The 22,580-nt window shown below is 56.1% G+C and overlaps 2 protein-coding genes across 12 annotated transcripts in view; both read left to right on the plus strand.

Moving 5' to 3' along the window:
- SLC12A9 (solute carrier family 12 member 9) overlaps positions 1-14,946 on the plus strand; it is a 40,580-nt gene extending 25,634 nt beyond the window's left edge. The window contains exons 1-15 of one of the 11 annotated variants that reach the window (XM_054560308.2): positions 670-803; positions 1,576-1,674; positions 2,129-2,351; positions 2,593-2,727; positions 3,680-3,811; positions 4,839-5,147; positions 6,791-6,898; positions 7,007-7,118; positions 7,841-7,998; positions 8,106-8,188; positions 9,038-9,162; positions 9,312-9,504; positions 9,657-9,831; positions 10,611-10,757; positions 13,655-14,946. In XM_054560308.2, coding sequence (XP_054416283.1) covers positions 2,171-2,351; positions 2,593-2,727; positions 3,680-3,811; positions 4,839-5,147; positions 6,791-6,898; positions 7,007-7,118; positions 7,841-7,998; positions 8,106-8,188; positions 9,038-9,162; positions 9,312-9,504; positions 9,657-9,831; positions 10,611-10,757; positions 13,655-14,541 — 2,745 coding nt within the window. In that variant the 5' untranslated portion in view covers positions 670-803; positions 1,576-1,674; positions 2,129-2,170 and the 3' untranslated portion in view covers positions 14,542-14,946. Of the gene's footprint in view, positions 1-657; positions 804-1,575; positions 1,675-2,128; positions 2,352-2,592; positions 2,728-3,679; positions 3,812-4,838; positions 5,148-6,790; positions 6,899-7,006; positions 7,119-7,840; positions 7,999-8,105; positions 8,189-9,037; positions 9,163-9,311; positions 9,505-9,656; positions 9,832-10,610; positions 10,758-13,654 lie in introns of those variants that run through there. The other 10 variants (XM_054560309.2, XM_024250369.3, XM_024250368.3 and 7 more) reach the window with 10 other exon arrangements.
- Positions 14,914-21,326, plus strand: TRIP6 (thyroid hormone receptor interactor 6). Its single transcript, XM_002817780.6, has 9 exons — positions 14,914-15,545; positions 15,795-15,922; positions 16,042-16,167; positions 16,426-16,797; positions 18,263-18,356; positions 18,466-18,635; positions 19,427-19,605; positions 20,499-20,619; positions 21,046-21,326. The coding sequence occupies exons 1-9, from the start codon at positions 15,437-15,439 to the stop codon at positions 21,175-21,177; spliced, it is 1,431 nt and encodes a 476-aa protein (XP_002817826.2). The 5' UTR covers positions 14,914-15,436; the 3' UTR covers positions 21,178-21,326.
- Positions 21,327-22,580: the final 1,254 nt, after the last annotated feature.

Genomic DNA, 22,580 nt, shown 5'->3' on the forward strand with positions numbered 1-22,580 from the left:
CTGCTGTTCATGGGATCTGTAAAGAGTGAAGAAGGAGTCTCAGCTCTCAGTAGAGTTCACAGGCTCTAGGATTTCTGCTGGAGGTGAGAACACTGTGCAGGGAGGCAAGAAAGCGGGTATCAGACGGTGCAAAGCGACCCTGGGTCCAGATCGGCGGCCAATGGCTCCCTCCGGTGGAGGAAGCGAAGAGCGCAGCTGGATCGGGCGGGAAGGGAGGATCCCTGCAGCGGGTGAGGGGCGAGGCTGGGACCCGGTGGAGGTTCTAGGGCTTTGAAAGGTTGGAGAACTAGAACTCCAGAAGTCCCCGAACGAAGTGGGCCGGAGTTCCCGGTGACGCACCTGGCGCAGGTGTTGCAGCCCCGCCCACCTCCCTGCCGCTTTCCGCCGTCCTCACACGCTCCCTTTAGCGGGGTGGCTGCTCACCGCGCCTCGGAGCTCGGACTGGGGTCCGGCCCCTGCGGCGACGATTGTTTGCACCTAAGTGAAGGAGGCTCCGAGACCCGCGGCCCACGTCCTGCCGGAGACGCTTGTCTGCAGGGCTGCATTGCATCCCCAAGCGCACGTGGAGCTGGAGCAGCGCAGGCTGGGGGAGCGCAGAGGGTCGGGCTTCCCCGGGCGCGCCCACGGGGCGGGGCCGAGGACGGGGACCAATAGCGCGCGCGTGCTGGTGGGGGTGGGGACAGGCTCCGGGCCTGGCATCCCGGTAGCCGCAGCTGTCTTTTCCGGCCCCCGTGCGCTCTCCGCCCGAGGCTGTGCCCCCCGGCTCGCGGGGATCGCCCCCGAGCGCTGCGTCCTGCGGGTGGGTGAGTGAGCTCCCCGCGGCCCCCGAGCTGTGGGGTGCACCTGGCCGGGGAGAAGGATATCTTGGCTCCCTTGCACCCCAGCGGGCGCAAAGGGGCAGGAGCCCGGGTTGGGGTAGGAGGAGGACCCGGGGACCTTGTGTCGCTCGGTGGGAGCCGGTCTGTGTTTCTGTTTTACTAGGGTGTGTTTGGGTTGGTAGAGTTTGTAGGGGGGGTACCTCGTGTGGATGGGAGGAATCTGGGGAGGCTAAGGCGAGGAGGAGGGGGTTTGAGATGGGTTGAGGGAGAGGATTGACGGAGGGTGGGGTTTTGAAAGAGTTGGAAGTTTCTTGTTGCCTGTGGGTGCGGTGATTGCATTGGGGGGCTTGGTAGGGGCAGCTCAGGACACCAAAGGAGAGGATGGGGAAGGCTCTCCTGCCGGTAACTTACTTCCCTTTTGGGAGATTTGCTTCCTCTTGCATTGCTAGTTAAGGAAGGAGAGGCTGGAGAAGCCTGTGCGGTCAGAGAACCTTTGCCCCCTTCCAGGACCGGTGCCATCCCTAGTCTCAGGAACATAAGGGAAGGGGTGGCCCCCAGGAGCCGGAAGGGGCCTTGAAACCCCTGCCGACAGGTTTGGGGTACCACTTTTTTGTGGGGCAGTGGCTGGTACCATTTGCAGCCCACGGACTTTTTTGAGTTGCCGGTAAGCAGGGTGTGGGTGCGTTCCTGTTTCCTTGCGGTTGTCTCTTTTTTTGTTTTTTTTTTTATTGACACAGGGTCTCACTCTGTCACCCAGGCTGGAGTGCAGAGGCATGATCTCGGCTCGTTGCAGTCCTACGCCTCCAGGACTCAAGCGATTCTCCTGTCTCAGCCTCCCAAGTAGCTGTGATTACAGGCATGCACCTTCACGCTTGGCTAATTTTTTTTGTTTTTTTCTTGTGAGACGGAGTCTCACTCTGTCACCCAGGCTGGTGTGCAGTGATGCGATGTCGGCTCACTGCAACCTCTGCCTCCTGAGTTCAAGGGATTCTCCTGCCTCAGCCTCCCAAATAGCTGGGACTACAGGCATGAGCCACCATGCCCAGCTAATTTTTGTATTTTTAGTAGAGACGGGGTTTCACCACGTTGACCAGGGTAGTCTCGAACTCCTGACCTCAGGTGATCCACCCACCTCGTCCTCCCAAAGTGCTGGGATTACAGGCATGAACCACCGAGCCTGGCCAATTTTTGTATTTTTAGTAGAGAGCAGCTCTGTCTTTTGGGGAGGCTTCGGGGTGTTTGATTAGTGGTCTTTGGGGGTGGGCGGGCTCTGTGGGGGTGCTTTTGATGCAACATAATCTCCTTTGCAGGTCACCTAACCCATTTGTGGCTTCCTCTACCTGTGCTCAGCCATGGCCAGCGAGAACTCACCTCTGCTGGCCTACCGGCTCCTGGGGGAGGAGGGGGCTGCCCTCCCTGCCAATGGGGCCGGGGCTCCTGGAGGGGCGTCTGCCCGGAAGCTGTCCACCTTCCTGGGTGTGGTGGTGCCCACTGTCCTGTCCATGTTCAGCATAGTTGTTTTTCTGAGGATTGGTGAGTGGGTCCTGGGGCAGGTGTGGACTGACTGTAGTATGGGAGGACATGATGGGGAGGGGTGGAGATGGGACTGGGATAAGATTAGGAAGGGGACCCAAGAGAAGCGGTTGGCTGAAGGGTTTGGGGAGGGGCTCCCTGTGGGCTTGCATTTAGCTCCACCCTGGAGCTCTGCAGAACCAGGGGGTGGGGGATATGGGGTGTGAGTCCCCTGTGACCTGATTTGCTGCTCCTGCCTCAGGGTTCGTGGTGGGTCATGCTGGGCTACTGCAGGCCCTGGCCATGCTGCTGGTTGCCTACTTCATCCTGGCACTCACCGTCCTCTCTGTCTGTGCCATCGCCACCAATGGAGCCGTGCAGGGGGGCGGAGCCTACTGTATCCTCCAACATCAATGGACTGGGGTCTGGGCTGTTCTGCCTGCTAGGGAGGGTGTGGAAGGGGCCATTACCTTTGTTGGCTCGGGGGCAAGACAAGTGTTTTTTTTCATTCTTAAAATTTTTTCAAGCTGGGTGCGGTGGCTCACGCCTGTAATCCCAGCACTTTGGGAGGCTGAGGTGGGCGGATCACTTGAGGCCAGGAGTTCGAGACTAGCCTGGCCAACATGGTGAAACCCCGTCTCCACTAAAATTACAAAAGTTAGCTGGGCATGGTGGTACCCGCCTGTGATTCCAGCTACTTGGGAGGCTGAGGCACGAGAATCGCTTGAACCTGGGAGGTGGAGGTTGCAGCGTGCCAAGATGGCATCACTGCACTCCGACCTGGGCAACAGAGCAAGACTCTGACTCCCAGGCTGCAGTGCAGTGGCGCCATCATAGCTCACTGTGATCTGGACTTCCTGGGCTCAAGTGATCCTCCTGTCTCCGCCTCCTGAGTAGCCAGACTATAGGCATGTACCGCCACCCCTGTTTAATTTTTAAATATTTTGTAGAGATGGAATCTTGCTATGTTTCCCAGGCTGGTCTTGAATTCCTGGCCTCAAGTGATCCTCCTGCCTCAGCCTCCCAAAATGCTAGGATTACAGGCGTCAGCCACTGTGCCTGGCCTGGCAGGGCAAGTTTTAATAAATGTGCAGCAGGCAGGCTGGTATAGTGAAGGAGATCAACATTGCCCTGCAGGTTGATGCCAATTTCTAGTCCAACAATCTCATGTGTTAGGCAGTGATTGTTTTACAGATGCAGAAACTGGCACTCAGAGGATATGAGTGACTTGGGCAAAGCCACATGGCTGGGGCCTGGCTGCACTCGGGTTCCGTGCTTGGAGCTATGGCAACTTCCTCACGTCCATTTCAGTCTTTTCCCTTAATGCTCACCCCTGCTTCCATTTTCAGTCATGATCAGCCGCACACTGGGGCCCGAGGTTGGGGGCAGCATCGGGCTCATGTTCTACCTGGCTAACGTCTGTGGCTGTGCCGTCTCCCTCCTGGGGCTGGTGGAGTCTGTGCTTGATGTCTTCGGGGCCGGTCTGTGCTCTGTCCGATCTGGGCAGTGCTTTGGGTTTGCAGGGTCTGGGAGTGTGGGATCATGAGGGAGAAGGTCCTCTCCAGGAGAGGGGCAGACTGAGCCATTACTTTGGCTTTCTGGAGCTTCTGCTGTGTGGCCAGCATCGTGCAGGAGATGTGGACATCCCTGAGATTGTCCTTGCCTACAGGGAGCTAACCATCTAATCAGAGAGACCGGGCTAAGATTCTTAAAATTGACAGAGACCACCAGGGAGAGCTAAGATGCTAGGATGGAGCTAAGAGGGAAGTGGGGAAGGTGGTCTCTCTGATAGCAGGTGGGCAGAGGAGGGCTCGTCTTGCTTTGGGTCATGGTTGGGGCTGGGTCCCTTCTTATTTATTTATTTATTTTGAGATGGAGTCTTGCTTTGTCGCCCAGGCTGGAGTGCAGTTGTGCGATCTTCGCTCACTGCAACCTTTGCCTCCCGGGTTCAAGTGATTCTCCTGCCTCAGCCTCTTGAGTAGATGGGATTACAAGCACTCACCACCATGCCTGGCTAATGTTTGTATTTTTAGTAGAGACAGGGTTTCACCATGTTGGCCAGGCTGGTCTCGAACTCCTGACCTCAAATGATCCACCTGCCTCAGCTTCCCAAAGTGTTGGGATTATAGGCGTGAGCCCCGGCAGACTGCCCCTTCTTTTTTTTTTTTTTTTTCTTGAGACAAGGTCTCTGTCACCCAAGCTGGAGTGCAGTGGTACCATCTCGGCTCAATGCAACTTCTGCCTCCCGGGTTCACACGATTCTCCCACCTCAGCCTCCCAGTAGCTGGGACTACAGGCATGCCTCCCTACACCTGGCTAATTTTTGCAGTTTTTGTGGAGCTGGGGTTTCACAATGTTGCCCAGGCTAGTTTTAAACTCCTGGACTTAAGCGATCCTCTCATTTGGCCTCCCAAAGTGCTGAAATTGTAGGTGTGAGCCACCCACCATGCCCGGCCGGTGGGGTGCCTTAGGATCGGGCCTTCTAACTCTGTCCCTACCTCTCTCCAGATGCCACAGGGACCAGTGGGCTCCGGGTCCTGCCCCAGGGCTACGGCTGGAACCTGCTGTATGGCTCCCTGCTGCTGGGCCTTGTGGGTGGGGTCTGCACCCTGGGAGCCGGCCTCTACGCCCGGGCCTCATTCCTGACATTCCTGCTGGTCTCCGGCTCCCTGGCCTCCGTGCTCATCAGCTTTGTGGCTGTGGGGCCGAGGGACATCCGCTTGACCCCTCGGCCTGGCCCCAATGGCTCCTCCCTGCCACCCCGGTTTGGCCACTTCACCGGCTTCAACAGCAATACCCTGAAGGACAACTTGGGTGGTGAGCTGGGCACTGCCGTGGCAGGGATCTCAGGGTGAGGGGTGGGCAGGCGTCGGGGCTGGGCCCTTAAAAAAATCTCTGGATGAGCACAGGTGTCAGAGGGACTGGAGGGCAGGAGGTCTGGACTGCAGAGCAGTGCAATTTAATTCAAGCCTGTCTAGTGTGTGCTTGGCCGGTGGGGCAGGAGGAAGCCCACAAAACAGTCCCTGCTTTAGAGGAACTTGTGTTCTAGCTGAGGAGAGACGTGCATTCAGGAATCAGTTAAATAGCACAGGAAGGCCCAGCATGACTTAAACAGATCAGGATCTCCCAGGAGTGGAGAGAAGGGAGGCCTGACTATGGGCTGGGGAGGGCAGGAGCTGGGGAGCTGGAGGTGGCCTGAGATAGACGGGTGGGGGATTCAGTCAGGAGCTGGGAGCAGAGAGAGAAGGCATCTCAGGAAAGAGCTTGAGACCACGTGCGGTGGCTCACGCCTGTAATCCCAGCATTCTGGGAGGCCGAGGCAGGAGGATCACCTGAGGTCAGGAGTTTGAGACCAGTCAGGTCAACATGGTGAAACCCTCTCCCCGTCTCTACTAAAACCACAAAAATTAGCTGGGCATGCTGGCTTGCACCTGTAGTGCCAGATACTCGGGAAGCTGAGGGAGAATTGCTTGAACCCAGGAGGAGGAGGTTTCAGTGAGCCGAGATTGCGCCATTGCACTCCAGCCTGGGTGACAGAGTGAGGTTCCGTCTTCAAAAAAAAAATAAAAAAAATTAAATAAAAATACAAAAATTACCCAGGGGTGGTGGTGTGCGCCTGTAGTCCCAGCTACTCAGGAGGCTGAGGCATGAGAATCTCTTGAACCCGGGAGGCAGAGGCTGCAGTGAGCTAAGATCGCCACCACTGCCCTGCAGCCTGGGCTTCAGAACGAGACTCCGTCTCAAAAAAATAAATAGGCTGGGTGCAGTGGCTCCCGCCTGTAATTCCAGGACTTTCGGAGGTCGAGGCGGGTGGATCACCTGAGGCCAGGAGTTCGAGATCAGCCTGGCCAACATGGTGAAACCCAATCTCTACTAAAAATACAAAAATTAGCCAGGCGTGGTGGTGGGCACCTGTAATCCCAGCTACCTGAGAGGCTGAGGCAGGGGAATTGCTTGAACCTGGGAGGCAGAGGTTGCAGTGAGCCGAGATCGCACCACTGCACTCTGGCCTGGGTGACACAGTGAGAATCCGTCTCAAAATAAATAAATAAATAAAATTAAAAAGTTAGATGGGCATGGTGGTGCACACCCGTAGTCCCAGCTACTTGGCAGACTGACGCAGGAGGATCGCTCTAGCCCAGGAGGTAGAGGTTGCAGTGAGCTACGATGGTGCCACTGCACTCCAGCCTGGAAGACAGAGCGAGACCCTGTCTCTAAAAAATAAATAAATAAATAAAAGGGCGTGGATTAGGGTCTGGAGGGAGGAATATCGGAGCACTGGGGGGATGTGGCAATGTGTCTGGCGGACCCAGGGCCAGTGCAGGAACAGGCTGGGGTCTTAGTGAGGGCAGTGCAGGGGAGGCAAGAGGACCGTGGGAATGTGTGGAGAGGGTGGCTAAGAGGCCTGGATCCCTGAGAGGGATGCTGATGCGCTCTCCTCCCTGGGAGGATCCTCCTAGCTGGCTATGCTGAGGACTACACCACGGGAGCCATGATGAATTTTGCCAGCGTCTTTGCTGTCCTCTTTAACGGCTGTACAGGCATCATGGCTGGGGCCAACATGTCAGGTGAGAGTCCCCGCCTGCTGCCTCCTGGGGGTTTGGGGCTGCCACCATGAGGGACCCAGGGGGATGGCTGGAGGGCTGACCTCACTCCCTCTGCTCCCCCCTCTCCAGGGGAGCTGAAGGACCCCAGCCGGGCGATCCCTCTGGGCACGATCGTCGCCGTCGCCTACACCTTCTTCGTCTATGTCCTGCTTTTCTTTCTCTCCAGCTTCACTTGTGGCAGGTGTCTGGGGAGGGATGGGGGTGGAGTGTCAAACAAGATTGGTGCACCTGGGTGACCAGGGGAAACACAGGCTGGGGGGCTAGGGAGCAGAAACCCAGCTTGTTGGGGTGGAGGGTGGCTACCGGCGATTGACAACCTATAGCCAGCAGCTGCCATGGACCCAGTACAGTTGCAGGCACTTAGCTTGGGAGTGAGGGTGGGTAGTGGCTTTCTACCCAGTTTGCATTTCCACAAATATTTGGCCTCTTGTGCATATACCATTAGGTATGACAGCCGGGTGCAGTGGCTCACACCTGTAATCCCAGCACTTTGGGAGGCTGAGGCAGGAGGATCACTGGAGCCCAGGAGTTCCAGACCAGCCTGGGCAACAGAGCAAGAGCCTCCCCGCAAATACAAAAATTAGCCGGGTGTGATGGCAAATGCTTGTAGCCCTGGCTACTTGGGAGGCTGAGGTGGGAGGATTGCTTGAGTCCAAGAGGTCGAGGCTGCAGTGAGCTATGATTACAGCACTGCACTTTAGCCTGGGGGTTGGAGTAAGACCTTGTCTCTTAAAAAAAAGAAAGGAATGACCACTGAGTGATTAAATCCAAGGCCGCCCAGTGAATACCAGGCGTATCCCTTTGGCACATTTGATATCTGAGTCTGATCCTTAAGATCGGGGCTGGAGATTTTCTTACCCCGTGACGCATGATCATTCGTGTCCTCCTTTCCCTCCTTCCTAGGACCCTGCTGCAGGAAGACTATGGGTTCTTCCGCGCCATCAGCCTGTGGCCCCCACTGGTGTTGATCGGAATCTATGCCACGGCACTCTCAGCATCCATGAGCTCGCTCATTGGTGCCTCCCGCATCCTCCATGCCCTGGCCCGGGATGACCTCTTTGGTGGGTTCTCTGCTTCCTTGCTGGCTTGGAGCATGCCCTCCCTTGTCTGTCTCTCCGTCCCCGCTGAGCCCTGGCTGATGTGTCTGCTGTGGATTCTGTTTTTCTAGGAGTGATCTTGGCACCGGCCAAGGTTGTGTCCCGAGGGGGAAACCCCTGGGCGGCTGTACTGTATTCTTGGGGACTGGTGCAGGTGAGCCTTCTTCTTCAAGGGGCCCTTTCCCTCACCCCACCAGCTGGCAGGATGGGGATGCAGTTAGATGCAGGCTGGGAGACAAATGCAAAGACAAATGCGTATGCACTTGGGGGTGCACTGGCGCTCTGCAGGGTTCACTGGCACTTTGTGGGGTTCACCAGCACCTTGCAGGTTGCCCCAGTGCTTTGCAGGGTTCATTGGCACCCTGGGGGGTTCACTGGCACTTTTCGGGGTACACGGGCATTTTCCAGGGTTCACTGACACTTTATGGGGTATACTAGTATTTTTCAGGGTTCACTGGCACTTTGTGGGGTGCCCCAGCACTTTGAGGCATTCACTGGCACTCTGTGGGAGGTACCATCACTGTGTGGGGGTTCACTGGTACTTTGGAGGTTTGGTGGCACTCTGTGGGGGTGCATTGGCCCTTTCTGGCGTTCATTGACACTGGGGCTGCACTTGCACTTTGCAGGACTCACGGGCACTTTTCAGGGTTCATTGACACTTTGGGGTGCACTGGCACTCTCTGGGGTTCATTGACACTTTGGGGGTGCGCTGGCACTTTGCATGGTTCACTGGTACTTTCCAGGGTTCACTGACACTTTGGGGGTACACTGGCACTTTCCGGGGTTCACTGACACTGGGGATACACTGGCACTTTTGGGGTTTAATAGCATTTTGGGGGTTCATTGACACTTTGGGGGTACACTGGCACTTTGCAGGGTTCACTGGCACTTTCTGGGGCTCATTGACACTTTGGGGGTACACTGGCATTCTTTGGTGTTCACTGGCATTTTGGGGGTGCACTGGCACTTTGGATCAACGGCACGCCTCTTGGCCCTTGCCCAGCTGGTGCTCCTGGCTGGGAAGCTGAACACGCTGGCCGCTGTGGTCACTGTCTTCTATCTGGTGGCCTATGCTGCCGTGGACCTGTCCTGCCTGAGCCTGGAGTGGGCCTCGGCCCCCAACTTCCGGTGAGAGACTCAGAGATCTGTGTCCCCAGAGAGAAGAAGGGAGGAATGGGAAAACAGGGAGGACTTGGGCTCAGGTGTGGGGCCGGGGACTGCAGCCTCGTGTGCGGCCAGCCCTGAGTTTCCGTCCCTCCTCCCCTCCATGCCCGCAGCCCCACCTTCAGCCTGTTCTCCTGGCACACCTGCCTGCTGGGGGTGGCCTCCTGCCTGCTCATGATGTTCCTCATCAGTCCTGGCGCGGCCGGTGGCTCCCTGCTCCTCATGGGTCTGCTGGCTGCCCTGCTCACCGCGCGAGGAGGCCCCAGTAGCTGGGGCTATGTCAGCCAGGCCTTGCTTTTCCACCAGGTACGGGGAGCTGGTGGGGCGGTGGGGAAATGGGAGGTGGTCAAAGAACCCCCTCTCTCTTTGGCTGGAGTTGGTGCTCCCATCCAGGAGGCGCTGAACGGGGCTGTGTATTTGATCCTGCCACTTCCCCACCGCCTCACCCCTATACCCAGGTGCGTAAGTATCTGCTCCGGCTGGACGTCCGGAAGGATCACGTGAAGTTCTGGCGGCCCCAGCTGCTGCTCCTGGTGGGGAACCCCCGGGGTGCCCTGCCTCTGCTGCGGTTGGCCAACCAGCTTAAGAAGGGGGGGCTCTACGTGCTGGGCCACGTCACTCTGGGAGACCTCGGTGAGCTGCCCTCCCACTCACTCACTCACTCCCATCCTTCTCTCCCCCTACCCTTTTTTTTTTTTTTTTTTTGAGATGGAGCTTCGTTCTGTTGCCCAGGCTGGAGTGCAGTGGGATGATCTTGGCTCACTGCAACCTCCACCTCCCAGGTTCAAGTGATTCTCCTGCCTTAGCCTCCTGAGCTGGGATTACAGGCACACACCACCATGCTTGGCTAGTTTTTGTATTTTTAGTAGAGAAGGGGTTTCACCATGTTGGCCAAGCTAGTCTCGAATTCCTGACCTCAAGTGCTCTGCCCATCTCGGCCTCCCAAAGTGCTGGGATTGTAGGTGTGAGCCACCACAGCCAGAACCCCTCCCCACTTTTTTTTTTGAGACAAGGTCTCGCTCTGTCACTCAGGCTGGAAGGCAGTGGTGCCATCATAGTTCACTGCAGCCTCAACCTCTTGGGCTCGAGTAATCCTCCCGCCTTGGCCTCCTGAGTAGCTGGGACTACAGGTGTGTGCCATCAGGCCTGGCTCATTTGTAGAGATAAGGTCTCTTTATGTTTCCCAGGCTGGTCTGGAACTCCTGGCTCAAGCAACCCTCCCACCTTGGCCTCCCAAAGGGCAGGGATTACAGGCATGAGCCACAACACCAGCCCCTCTGCCCCTTTTATCTCCTTTCCCACGACCCCTCCAAGCAGCCATAGCCCTGCCCAGGCCCATCTGTGATTTGGATTCTAGGAGACCTTGAGTTTGGCCAACACTGGCTACCTTCCTTTCCTTATCTTCTCTGTAGACTCCCTACCCTCGGACCCTGTACAGCCGCAGTACGGGGCATGGCTCAGCCTGGTGGACCGTGCCCAGGTGAAGGCTTTTGTGGATCTAACCCTCTCACCCTCCGTGCGCCAGGGGGCTCAGCATCTGCTGCGAATCTCTGGCCTCGGTGAGCTGCTTCTCCCTGGATGCCCTCGGCCCTCCTCTGTGGCCGCTTCAAATCTCCGCTCCCCTCCCCTAGAGAGTCAGCCTCAGATTGCAAACTGCAAAAGGACCTTATAGTCGAGAGCAGATAAGACAGTGCTCAAAGATAATAGCCTCAGACAGTGTGTGATAAGGTCTAATAGGAGATGCTAGGGACTAGCGATGGGGTGGGCGATGCTGTTGTGGTTTTTTTTTCCTTCTTCTTTTTTTTTTTTTTTTTTTTTTGAGACGGAGTCTCGCTCTGTCTTGCCCAGGCTGGAGTACAGTGGCACGATCTTGGCTCACTGCAGCCTCCGCCTCCCAGGTTCAAGTGATTCTCCTGTCTCAGCCTTCCAACTATCTGGGACTATAGGCGTGTGCTACCATGCCTGGCTAATTTTTGTATTTTTAGTAGAGATGGGGGTTTCACCATGTTGCCCAGGCCAGTGTTGAGTGTGATCTACCTGCCTCGGCCTCCCAAAGTGCTGGGATTACAGGCATGTACCACTGTGCCTGGCCTTTCCTTCTTTTTTTTTCTGATCCAAAAATTGGGGCATGGGCACTGAAGAGTGTAGTTTTGGAGACAATGGAGCATTATTTGAATCTCCAGCTGCCTCATCAAATCAGATGGTTTTTAACCACCAGTGTTCAGACGAAGGCAGGCCAGCCACTATACACTGATATGGCCAGCAAAGGTTTTTCAGAGAGATGGTAATTCATCCAGACTTTGAAAGGAGTTGGGATGTAGGAGATGTAACATGTCTCCCCTGCCCCTGCCACCCAAAGCCACAAAGGATGCCGGAGGCTGTGTGGGGAGGACGTTTGTGGATGGAGCGGTGAATTCTTAGCTTTTAGCGCTGAGGCCACCAGGGTTATCTATGCTCAGTCACTGCCTTCTCCCTTAATCCTGGACCAGTGCCCGTCACCAAAGTGCATGCTTCCTTCTCTATTCAGAGTCTGGCTAAAGTTCAACAATGCTGGACACTGCCCAGTTCAGTGTAAATCAGAACCCTGGGAAATACTCAGGAGGGGGTGTGACTAGTTTATTTTGCAAGATCAGCTGGAATTCACACCTGCTGAGATGTTTTGGGGTGTCGTCAAGCATCATTGACCCACAGAGCATCTGAGAGCCTGGTCTTCACTTTTTGTGCAGAGACCACAATGCTCATGAAATTTTTCCTGTGGAAGATATCAGGTCGGTGCAAAAGCAGTTGCGGTTTTTGCCTTTTTTTTTTTTTTTTTGGACAGGGTCTCACTCTGTTGCCCAGGCTGGAGTGCAATGGCACGATGTCGGCTGACTGCAACCTCTGCCTCCCGGGTTCAAATATTCTCCCATCTCAGCCTCCCAAGTAGCTGGGACTACAGATACACACCAGCATGTCCGGCTAATTTTTGTATATTTTTGGTAGAGACGGGGTTTCACCACATTGCCCAGGCTGATCTCGAACTTCCAACCTCAGGTGATCCGCCCGCCTCAGCCTCCCAAAGTGCTGGGATGCCATTTTAATGGGGGAAAAAAAACCGCAATTACTTTTGCACCAACCTATTCCAATAAAAGGAAAAGTATTTCCTTTAAATGGTGGATTCTCCTGTCATAGTAAATTTGATTTATGGGTTGAGCAATGTTTGTTTCGTGAGAAGGGGTCTTGGAAGAGGTCTCCGCGTCTCCCTGTAAACTCAGCCTGGTTCAAGGGAGCAATTATCCGATTCCACATGGGTTGTTCAAAAATTAAGAACCAAGAGCTTGTCAGCAGGGACTTGGAGCATTGTGGTTGGCACGTGCCCAGCTCGGTGGCTCAGAGTGTGGCCTCTCATGCTGGGTGAAGGCAGATTGCGTTGACCTACCTGCCCCAGTACCTACCAGATGTGAGCCTGTGGGCAAGTGACTTCATCGCTTGGTGCTTTGGGCTCCTTATCAGTAAAAAGAGGAGACCAAATATTACCTACCTCATAGCATTACTTCAAGGTTCAAATAAGTTAAAATACAAAGTGCTTTCTACAGGACATAGCCCCTGGTAAGCGGATACCATGCAATGAACCACCATGATTAGGGTTTCAGTAAAACCTACTAGGGTTAGGGTTTACTGCAGTAAACATACTGGGTAGCCCTGTTTCTTTTTTTCTTTTTCTTTTTTTTTTTGAGATGGAGTCTCGCTCTGTTGCCCAGGCTGGAGTGCAGTGGCGTGATCTCGGCTTACTACAACCACCACATTCTGGGTTCAGGCAATTCTCATGTCTCAGCCTCCTGAGTAGCTGGGATTATAGGCGCCCACCACAATGCCTGGCTAATTTTTGTATTTTTAGTAGAGATAGCATTTCACCGTATTGGCCAGGCTGGTCTCAAACTCCTGACCTCAGGTGATCGACGTGCCTCAGCTTCCCAAGATGCTGCGATTACAGGTGTGAGCCACTGCACCCTGCCTGGTCCATTTTCTCATCTTCCCATAGCAGAGTCTGGGACGCTATTACCCTGGGGATTCAGGCCATGAGCTTGGCTGATCAGGGTGTCTGGTTTGCATAACCGAGTCAAACTCGCATCCCCTACCATGAAAGAGATGCCCCGCTAGAAGCTGGGAGTGGACAGCATCCTACTCTCTATAGAATTGGAGTGCTCATTAGTGGCAAGAATCCTAATGCGAACTTTGCCTGTTTAAGTGGAGGAGATTAGTCACCGAGATAATAAAATAAATGCATGTGAAAGTGTTTAGGAAAAATGAAAAGTCATTATGCAAATGTGCAGAATGTTGCTGTAAGAGCCCGTACACAGTGGGAATGTCATACCTATGGCTGACGCACCTTGCTGTCAGTGTGTGGGAGCGTGGTGTAAACTTAGCCTGTGAGCCTGACTCCTGTCTGTTCCTGCCTTCCCTGCTCTGCCCCCAGGTGGCATGAAGCCCAACACGTTGGTCCTGGGTTTCTACGATGACACTCCACCGCAGGACCATTTCCTGACGGACCCGGCTTTCTCTGAGCCTGCAGACAGCACCAGGGAGGGCAGTTCCCCAGCTCTGAGCACCCTGTTCCCTCCTCCCCGGGCTCCTGGGAGCCCCCGGGCTCTCAGTCCCCAGGACTACGTGGCCACGGTGGCCGATGCCCTCAAGATGAACAAGAATGTGGTACTGGCCCGGGCCAGCGGGGCCTTGCCCCCTGAGCGGCTGAGCCGGGGGTCTGGGGGCACCTCTCAGCTGCACCACGTGGACGTGTGGCCCCTCAACCTGCTGCGGCCCCGGGGTGGGCCCGGCTACGTGGATGTCTGCGGTCTCTTCCTGCTGCAGATGGCAACCATCTTGGGCATGGTGCCCGCTTGGCATAGTGCCCGGCTCCGGATCTTCCTGTGCCTGGGGCCTCGGGAGGCGCCTGGGGCTGCCGAGGGGCGGCTGCGGGCACTGCTGAGCCAACTGAGGATCCGGGCTGAGGTGCAGGAGGTGGTGTGGGGCGAGGGGGCCGGGGCTGGGGAACCCGAGGCGGAGGAGGAAGGGGACTTTGTGAACAGTGGGCGGGGAGACGCAGAGGCAGAGGCCCTGGCACGCAGCGCCAACGCCCTGGTTCGGGCCCAGCAGGGGCGCGGCACAGGAGGAGGGCCGGGTGGACCGGAGGGTGGGGATGCTGAGGGCACCACCACAGCCCTCACCTTCCTGTACTTGCCTCGGCCACCAGCCGATCCCGCCCGATACCCCCGCTACCTAGCTCTACTGGAGACTCTAACCCGAGACCTGGGCCCCACGCTGCTGGTTCATGGGGTCACTCCAGTCACCTGCACTGATCTCTGATGCCCCTGCCTCCAGGGCTAGGTAGAGAGGGCCCAGGCAGGCGGCCTATCCTGATCCTTGGAGGAGGAAGAGGAGGAGGGAAGCACTGTGTCCCATGGCCCTGCTCTTGGGAGGTGGAGCCCAGGGGAGGTTTGAAGGGGATCCTGGGCTTGGGCATCACGCCCACCTCCTTTGGCAGAGGGACCCCAGCACACTAACTCTGGGCGGCTGTCCCCACCGTGCAGGGGAAGGAGTCCGCAGCCTCCCTTCACTGGTGCCTTGACGCTAGGGGCCAGGCCTCCTCCGTGACTCTGGGCTACCTCAGTTTCCCCATTTTGGCAAGACTCACCAGCCCACTGGGGTGATGTTTTCGTTCTGTTTTATTTTTCTAACTCTGCTGACCATGAATAAAAGACCAAAACACTACAGGCTGGCTGAGCAGTGCTGGTGGGTAGCTGAGAGGGAGGGGGTGGGAAGGGAGAGCTCTGCAGAGGGGTGGAGATCGGAGCCTTCAGCCTCCCGCAGTGAGGCTGCCACGTGCAGGGCTGGGGCGCCGGGGCCCGGGTGCATCCGTGGACTTGGAGGCTGGCTCGGGCCCACACCTTCCATCCCCAGCTGCCCGCAACCCCCAGTGACTCGGGCTCCCCCGGAGAGCCCTCCCCTCTCGGCAGGAGGGGGCCGATTCGCGGAGAAATGGCAGTTTAGGGCCTAGGGGGCCACGTGACCCTCCCCCAGGAATGTGGTGACGTCATCGGGGGCGTGGTCGTCCCCAAAATTAGGGAGGAAGAGGAAAAAAAAAAAAGCCAGAAAAAGTTTTCTTTTCTGGAGTCCCAAACGAAGTGCGGGACGGAAGAAGGAGTGAAGGCCAGAGGCTCGGGGCTTCAAGACCGCTGTCTGGAGGCCCCCGTTCCAGGCCATGTCGGGGCCCACCTGGCTGCCCCCGAAGCAGCCGGAGCCCGCCAGAGCCCCTCAGGGGAGGGCGATCCCCCGAGGCACCCCGGGGCCACCACCGGCCCACGGAGCAGGTAAGGCAGCCCTCGTGAGACAGAAGAGCCACCCAGCTGTGGCGCTCACCTCTGTCCTCCGGCTCCAGTCTCCCACCCTGCCTGCTTCCTCCTGCCCCTTCCCCAAGCCGGGGGGAACAGCCGCCTCCGCTCTCTTGGGACCCTAGATTTGGGGGAGGAGGTAACAAGGGGCGGAGAGGGCGGCTCCCCAAATGTACACCCCTCCTGTCCTCCGCCACCCCACCTTTGATCTCTCTTCCCTCAACCCAGCACTCCAGCCCCATCCCAGGGTCAATTTTTGCCCACTCCCATCTGAGCAATGTTACCAGGCCCCAGGGGGACCGGAGGATCGGGGGCCGGCCTGGGTGGGGTCCCATGGAGCACTCCAGCGCATGCAGGTGAGAACTGGGACTGTGGGGTGGGACGTGCGGGGTCCCCTAGAACCGAGTCTGAGGGACCCAGGACAGGAGAAGGCCTATGGTGATTTGCATTCTTCCTGCTCTGGCTCCATCCTCAGGGGCTCCCTGCAGACAGAGGGGGCCTTCGCCCCGGAAGCCTGGACGCCGAGATAGACTTGCTGAGCAGCACCCTGGCCGAGCTGAATGGGGGTCGGGGTCATGTGCCACGGCGACCAGACCCACAGGTGACTCTGCCCCTCCTCTTCATCAGCACCCTGCCCCCTTCTCCGGACTCTCAGACCCAGCCCGATCCCCCCATGTGTGTAATGTGCACCCCAGCATGGAGGAAGCGTGGCTGCAAGTACCAACATGTCAGCCACTTGAGGACCGGACCTTGTCAAATGCAAAAAGCCTGTGCTTCCCCACACCCAGGGTCATTTCCACAAATGTGGGTCCTGGAGTGGAGTCCTTGCTTACGACTTATGGCCTGCGTTTCTCCTCAGGCATACGAGCCCCCGCCACCTCCTGCCTACCGCACAGGCTCCCTGAAGCCGAACCCAGCCTCGCCGCTCCCAGCGTCTCCCTACGGGGGCCCCACTCCAGCCTCTTATGCTACCGCCAGCACCCCGGCTGGCCCGGCCTTCCCCGTGCAAGTGAAGGTGGCACAGCCAGTGAGGGGCTGCGGTCCACCCAGGCGGGGAGCCTCTCAGGCCTCTGGGCCCCTCCCAGGCCCCCACTTTCCTCTCCCAGGCCGAGGTGAAGTCTGGGGGCCTGGCTATAGGAGCCAGAGAGAGCCAGGGCCAGGGGCCAAAGAGGAAGCTGCTGGGGTCTCTGGCCCTGCAGGAGGAGGAAGAGGAGGCGAGCACGGGCCCCAGGTAAGCCCTGGGAAACTGGGATTTCAGGCCCTACAGACAATGGGACACTGATTGGGTGGGGTGGCTGGTGGTGTTTTAGGGGGCTTTTTTTTTTTTTTGAGACAGAGTTTTACCCTTGTTTGCCCAGGCTGGGGTGCAGTAGTGCCATCTTGGCTCACTGCAACCTCTGCCTCCCGGGTTCAAGTGATTCTCCTGCCTCAGCCTCCCAAATAGCTGGGATTACAGGCACGTGCTGCCACACTTGGCTAATTTTTGTATTTTTGGTAGAGACGGGATTTCACTAAAACCCCAGTTTGTTGGCCAGGCTGGTCTCCAACTCCTGACCTCAGGTGATCTGCCCGCCTCAGCCTCCCAAAGTGCTGGGATTGCAGGCGTGAGCCACCACACCTGGCCAAGGAGCTGGTTTTGGAGCAGAGTCAGAGATCTGGGATGTGGAATAGGTAAGGGCAAGGCGGTGCGGGCGAGCAGGATAGAACTGCCCATTGGGGCCGAGCGCGGTGGCTCACGCCTGTAATCCCAGCACTTTGGGAGGCTGAGGCGGGCAGATCAGCTGAAGTCGTGAGTTCCAGACCAGCCTGACCAACACGGAGAAACCCCGTCTCTACTAAAAATACAAAATTAGCCAGGCGTGGTGGGGTGTGCCTGTAATCCCAGCTACTTGGGAGGTTGAGGCAGGAGAATCACTTGAACCTGGGAGGTGGAGGTGGTGGTGAGCCGAGATCGCGCCACTGCACTCTGGCCTGGGCAACAAGAGCAAAACTCCGTCTCAAAAAAAAAAAAAGAACTGCCTACAGGCCCCTGGGCTGAGATGTTCTCAGATGAGCTTTCTAGCTGGAACTGCCTGGCCACCTTCAGAGACATTACAGCAGTCCCCAATCTTTTTGGCACCAGGGACCAGTTTTGGGGAAAACAATTTTTCCGTGGACTGGGGAGGGGGATGGGAGTGGGGTGGGAGGGGGATGGTTTCAGGATGATTCAAGCACATTACATTCATTGTGCACTTTATTTCTGTTATAATAATAATAGAATATATAATATATAATATATATAATTGTTTCGGTATATATATACAGCTCACCATCATGTAGGATCAGTGGGAGCCCTGAGCTTGTTTTCCTGCAACTAGACAGTCCCATCTGGGGGTGATGGGAGACAGTGACAGATCATCAGGCATTAGATTCTCATAAGGAGCTCGCAAACTACCTCCCTCGAACGCACAGTTCACAATAGGGTTCATGCTCCTATGAGAATCTAATGCCACTGCTGATCTGACGGGAGGCGGAGCTCAGGCAGTAATGCAAGTGATGGGGAACGGCTGTAAATACAGATGAAGCTTTGCTTGCCCATTGCTCACCTCCTGCTGTGCGGCGCACTTCCTAACAGGCCATGGCCTGGGGGTTGAGGACCCTGGTATTACAGCATCAGGAGCTAGAGTAGGACCGAGCCCCTGATTCCCACCTTTCAGGTGCCCCTGAGCCAGCCTCCAGAGGATGAGCTGGACAGGCTGACAAAGAAGCTGGTTCACGACATGAACCACCCGCCCAGCGGGGAGTACTTTGGTGAGCTGAGGCTGTGGAGTGGGTGGGACGTGGGAAGGGAGGCTGGGAGACAGAGGGACAGTGGCTTCCTGGGTCTGTGAAGACTGATGCTGTTTCTCCCTGTCCTCAGGCCAGTGTGGTGGCTGCGGAGAAGATGTGGTTGGGGATGGGGCTGGGGTTGTGGCCCTTGATCGCGTCTTTCATGTGGGCTGCTTTGTGTGTTCTACATGCCGGGCCCAGCTTCGCGGCCAGCATTTCTACGCCGTGGAGAGGAGGGCGTATTGCGAGGGCTGCTACGTGGTGAGTGGCTGGGGCTCGGGGGAGGGAGTCAGCGGCTGGATGCAGGGAGCTTCCATCCAAGGTGGGAGCTAGAGCGTCCAAGCCCAAAGGAGGAATGGTGCTAAAAGCCAGGCGACTGAAAGTGATGTACAAACAGGGAGGAATTCTGCAAGTATCAAGCAAGTAGCTTAACACTGCTGGCTGAAGGGAAGGACGCAGCTCTTACAAGTGTGGAGCATCTTACAGTTAAAGAGAATATGTTAGATTCCCATGACACCCCTGTGAGGCAGGTATTACTACTGATTCCTGTTTTTCTTTTTTCTTTTTTTTTTTTTGAGACAGAGTCTCGCTCTGTTGCCCAGACTGGAGTGCAGTGGCATGATCTCTGCTCACTGCAACCTCAGCCTACCCTGGTTCAAGCGATTCTCATACCTCAGCCTCCTGAGCAGTTGGGATTACAGGTGCCCACCACCACACCCAGCTAATTTTTGTATTTTTAGTAGAGACAGGGTTTCGCCATGTTGGCTAGGCTGTTCTGAAACTCCTGGCCTCAAGCAGTCCGCCCACTCTGGCCTCCCAAAGTACTGGCATTACAGGCGTGAACCACTGCACCCAGCCTGATTCCTGTTTTTCTCATAGTGTTTAAATACTGTGTATAGTGCTGGGACCTGAACTCAGATCTGCTCAAGTCTGCCTTTCACCGAATCACATGCAGGGGGCTGCAGAAATTAGATGGCTGTGTTGCTGGGGGTCCTGTTGAGCTGCCATGGCTCCCGCCCGCTCCTAGATCTTCCTGCCTTCCTTCCTAACAGGCCACCCTGGAGAAATGTGCCACGTGCTCCCAGCCCATCCTGGACCGGATCCTGCGGGCTATGGGGAAGGCCTACCACCCTGGCTGCTTCACCTGCGTGGTGTGTCATCGCGGCCTCGACGGCATCCCCTTCACGGTGGATGCTACGAGCCAGATCCACTGCATTGAGGACTTTCACAGGTCAGGCCCGGCCTCCACCTTGTCTCACAATGTCTGACCTTTCCTGTCTCTCTCATCTCTTCATGCCCCAGGACTGTCTCTTCCTGCCTCCAACCCTGGCCCTCCTTCGTTCTTTGTTATTATTTTTTAGAGACAGAGTTTCACTCTGTTGCCCAGGCAGGAGTGCAATGGCATGATCATAGCTTGCTGCAGCCTCCAACTCCTGGGCTCAAGTGATCCTCCCACCTCAGCCTCCTGAGTAGCTGGGACTACAGCTGCACACGCCACCATGCCTGGCTAGTTTTCTTCTTTGTTTTTTTTTTTTTGAGATGGAGTCTAACTCTGTCACCCAGGCTGGAGTGCAGTGGCACAATCTCAGCTCACTGCAACCTCCGCCACCTGGGTTCAAGTGATTCGCCTGCCTCAGCCTCCCGAGTAGCTGGGATTACGGGCGCATGCCACCATGCCTGGCTAGTTTTTTTTTTTTTTTTTTTTGTATTTTTAGTAGAGACAGGCTTTCATCATGTTGGCCAGGCTGGTCTCAAACTCCTGAGCTCAAGTGATCCACCTGCCTCGGCCGCCCAAAGTGCAGGGATAGCAGGCGTGAGCCACTGCACCCAGTCTCCTTCTTTGTATTTTAATAAAGACAGCGTCTTGCTGTGTTGCCCAGGCTGGTCTTGAACGCCTGGCCTCAAGTGATCCTCCTGCCTTGGCCTCCCAAAGTCGGGGGATTATAGGCTAGAGCCACTGCACCTAGCATCTCTCATTCTCTTTGACATCATCCCTTCCCCAAGACCTAAGGCCATTCCTCTAGCCTCTCTGATTCCCTCCTGTGCCCCACCTTCTCTGGGTTCCATTGTTGGTGCCCTGCAACCCCAAGGCTTGATGGCCTTCTTGGTTCTCTTCCCCCGCAGGAAGTTTGCCCCAAGATGCTCAGTGTGCGGTGGGGCCATAATGCCTGAGCCAGGTCAGGAGGAGACTGTGAGAATTGTTGCTCTGGATCGAAGTTTTCACATTGGCTGTTACAAGTGCGAGGTCAGGGGCCCCCAGCACGTGCAAGGGGCTGGCAGTGTCTAGGGTGCTGGGTAGAGCATGAGAGAGGGGGAACACAGAGGTCTGGGGTTGATGGAAATCTGTTGCTTCTTTTTTTTTTTGTTTGAGACGGAGTCTCGGTCTGTTGCCCAGGCTGGAGTGCAGTGGCACGATCTTGGCTCACTGCAACCTCCACCTCCCGGGTTCAAGTGATTCTCCTGCCTCAGCCTCCTGAGTAGCTGGGATTACAGGTGCTGGCCACCATGCCTGGCTAATTTTTGTATTTTTAGTAGAGATGGGGTTTCACCATATTGGCCAGGCTGGTCTTGAACTCCTGACCTTGTGATCCGCCTGCCTCGGCTTCTCAAAGTGCTGGGATTACAGGCGTGAGCTATCGCGCCCGGCCAATTGTTGCTTCTTTTTCAACAGGAGTGTGGGCTGCTGCTCTCCTCTGAGGGCGAGTGTCAGGGCTGCTACCCGCTGGATGGGCACATCTTGTGCAAGGCCTGCAGCGCCTGGCGCATCCAGGAGCTCTCAGCCACCGTCACCACTGACTGCTGAGTCTTCCTAGAAGTACCTGCTGGGTTCTCAGTTCCAGTTCCCATCCTTCGATTGATCACTCTCCCTGACATCCACCTGTATGACTTCGTCACCAAATGCTATCTCCTTTCTCCAATCAAGAAATAATAATCCCTCGAGTTTACAAAACACTTCCAAGTCTGTTGTCTCATCTGATTCTCCCAGTAGTCCATTACAAGCCCAGTCGTTGTTACTACCTGCATTTTTTTTCTTTTTTTTTGAGACGGAGTCTGGCTCTGTCACTCAGGCTGGAATGCAGTGGCGCCATCTCGGCTCACTGCAACCTCTGCCTCCCGGGTTCAAGTGATTCTCTTGCCTCAGCCTCCTGAGTAGCTGGGATTACAGGCGCCCGCCACCACGCCTGGCTAATTTTTGTATTTTTAGTAGAGACGGGGTTTCACCAGTTGGTCAGGCTGGTCTTGAACTCCTGACCTCAAGTGATCTGCCCACTTCACCCAACCAAAGTGCTGGGATTACAGGCGTGAGCCATCGCCCTTGGCCACTGTCTGCATTTTTACATGTGAGGATGTCAGAGCTGAGAGGTGACTCCCCCAGATTGCATGGTTCTTAAATGGTGGAACCTGGGTCTTTTTGACTCAGGTCCAGTTTTTTTTGACAACTTTTGTAATCTGTCACTACCCTCCTCTCAGTGCTGGGAGCAAGCATGCCTCAGGGAGGAGGCAAGATTTCCTCTAAATATCTATTTTGAGACAGGGCCTCACTCTGTTCCCCAGGCTAGAGTGCAGTGGTGCAATCAAGGCTCACTGCAGCCCTGAACTCCTGGGCTCAAACAGTCCTCCTGGCTTAGCCTCCCCAGTAGCTAGGACCACAGGGGCATCCCACCAAGCCCAGTTATTATTTTTTTGTGTGTAGATGGGCTCTTGCTATGTTGCCCAGGCTAGTCCTGAACTCTTGGGCTCAAGTCCTCCCTCCTCGACCTTCCCAAGTGCTGGGATCACAGGTGTAAGCCAATGTGCCTGGCCCTAAATATTCTGTAAAGGGGTCTTGCTGTGTTGCCCAGGCAGGTCTCCAACTCCTGGGCTCAAGTGATCCTCCCACGTCGGCCTCCCAAAGCACTGGGATTGCAGGCGTGAGCCACTTCAGCTGGCCTTCCTATTAAGTCTCACACTCAATTCACCGAGAGGGGCCTTGGTGTTACTCCCGGGGGTGGTAATCCATTGAATCTGGGCGGTTCATACTCTGTTTAGGGCGTTAACTTACAGCCTATTTCATCCAAATACTGAGCGGGGTTAAAACTGAGATCTGCCAATTTTACTTAAACATGGGGCGTCTTTGTCGAGGAAGAGCAGGAATGGTGGACTTCGCATTTAGTGCGCACTGTGGCACCCAATTTTGGCTGGATATTTGGAGCAGAAAATGGTGGG

The sequence above is a fragment of the Pongo abelii genome, chromosome 6 (assembly GCF_028885655.2).
Source record: "Pongo abelii isolate AG06213 chromosome 6, NHGRI_mPonAbe1-v2.0_pri, whole genome shotgun sequence".
In the NCBI taxonomy this organism is placed as follows: Eukaryota; Metazoa; Chordata; class Mammalia; order Primates; family Hominidae; genus Pongo; species Pongo abelii.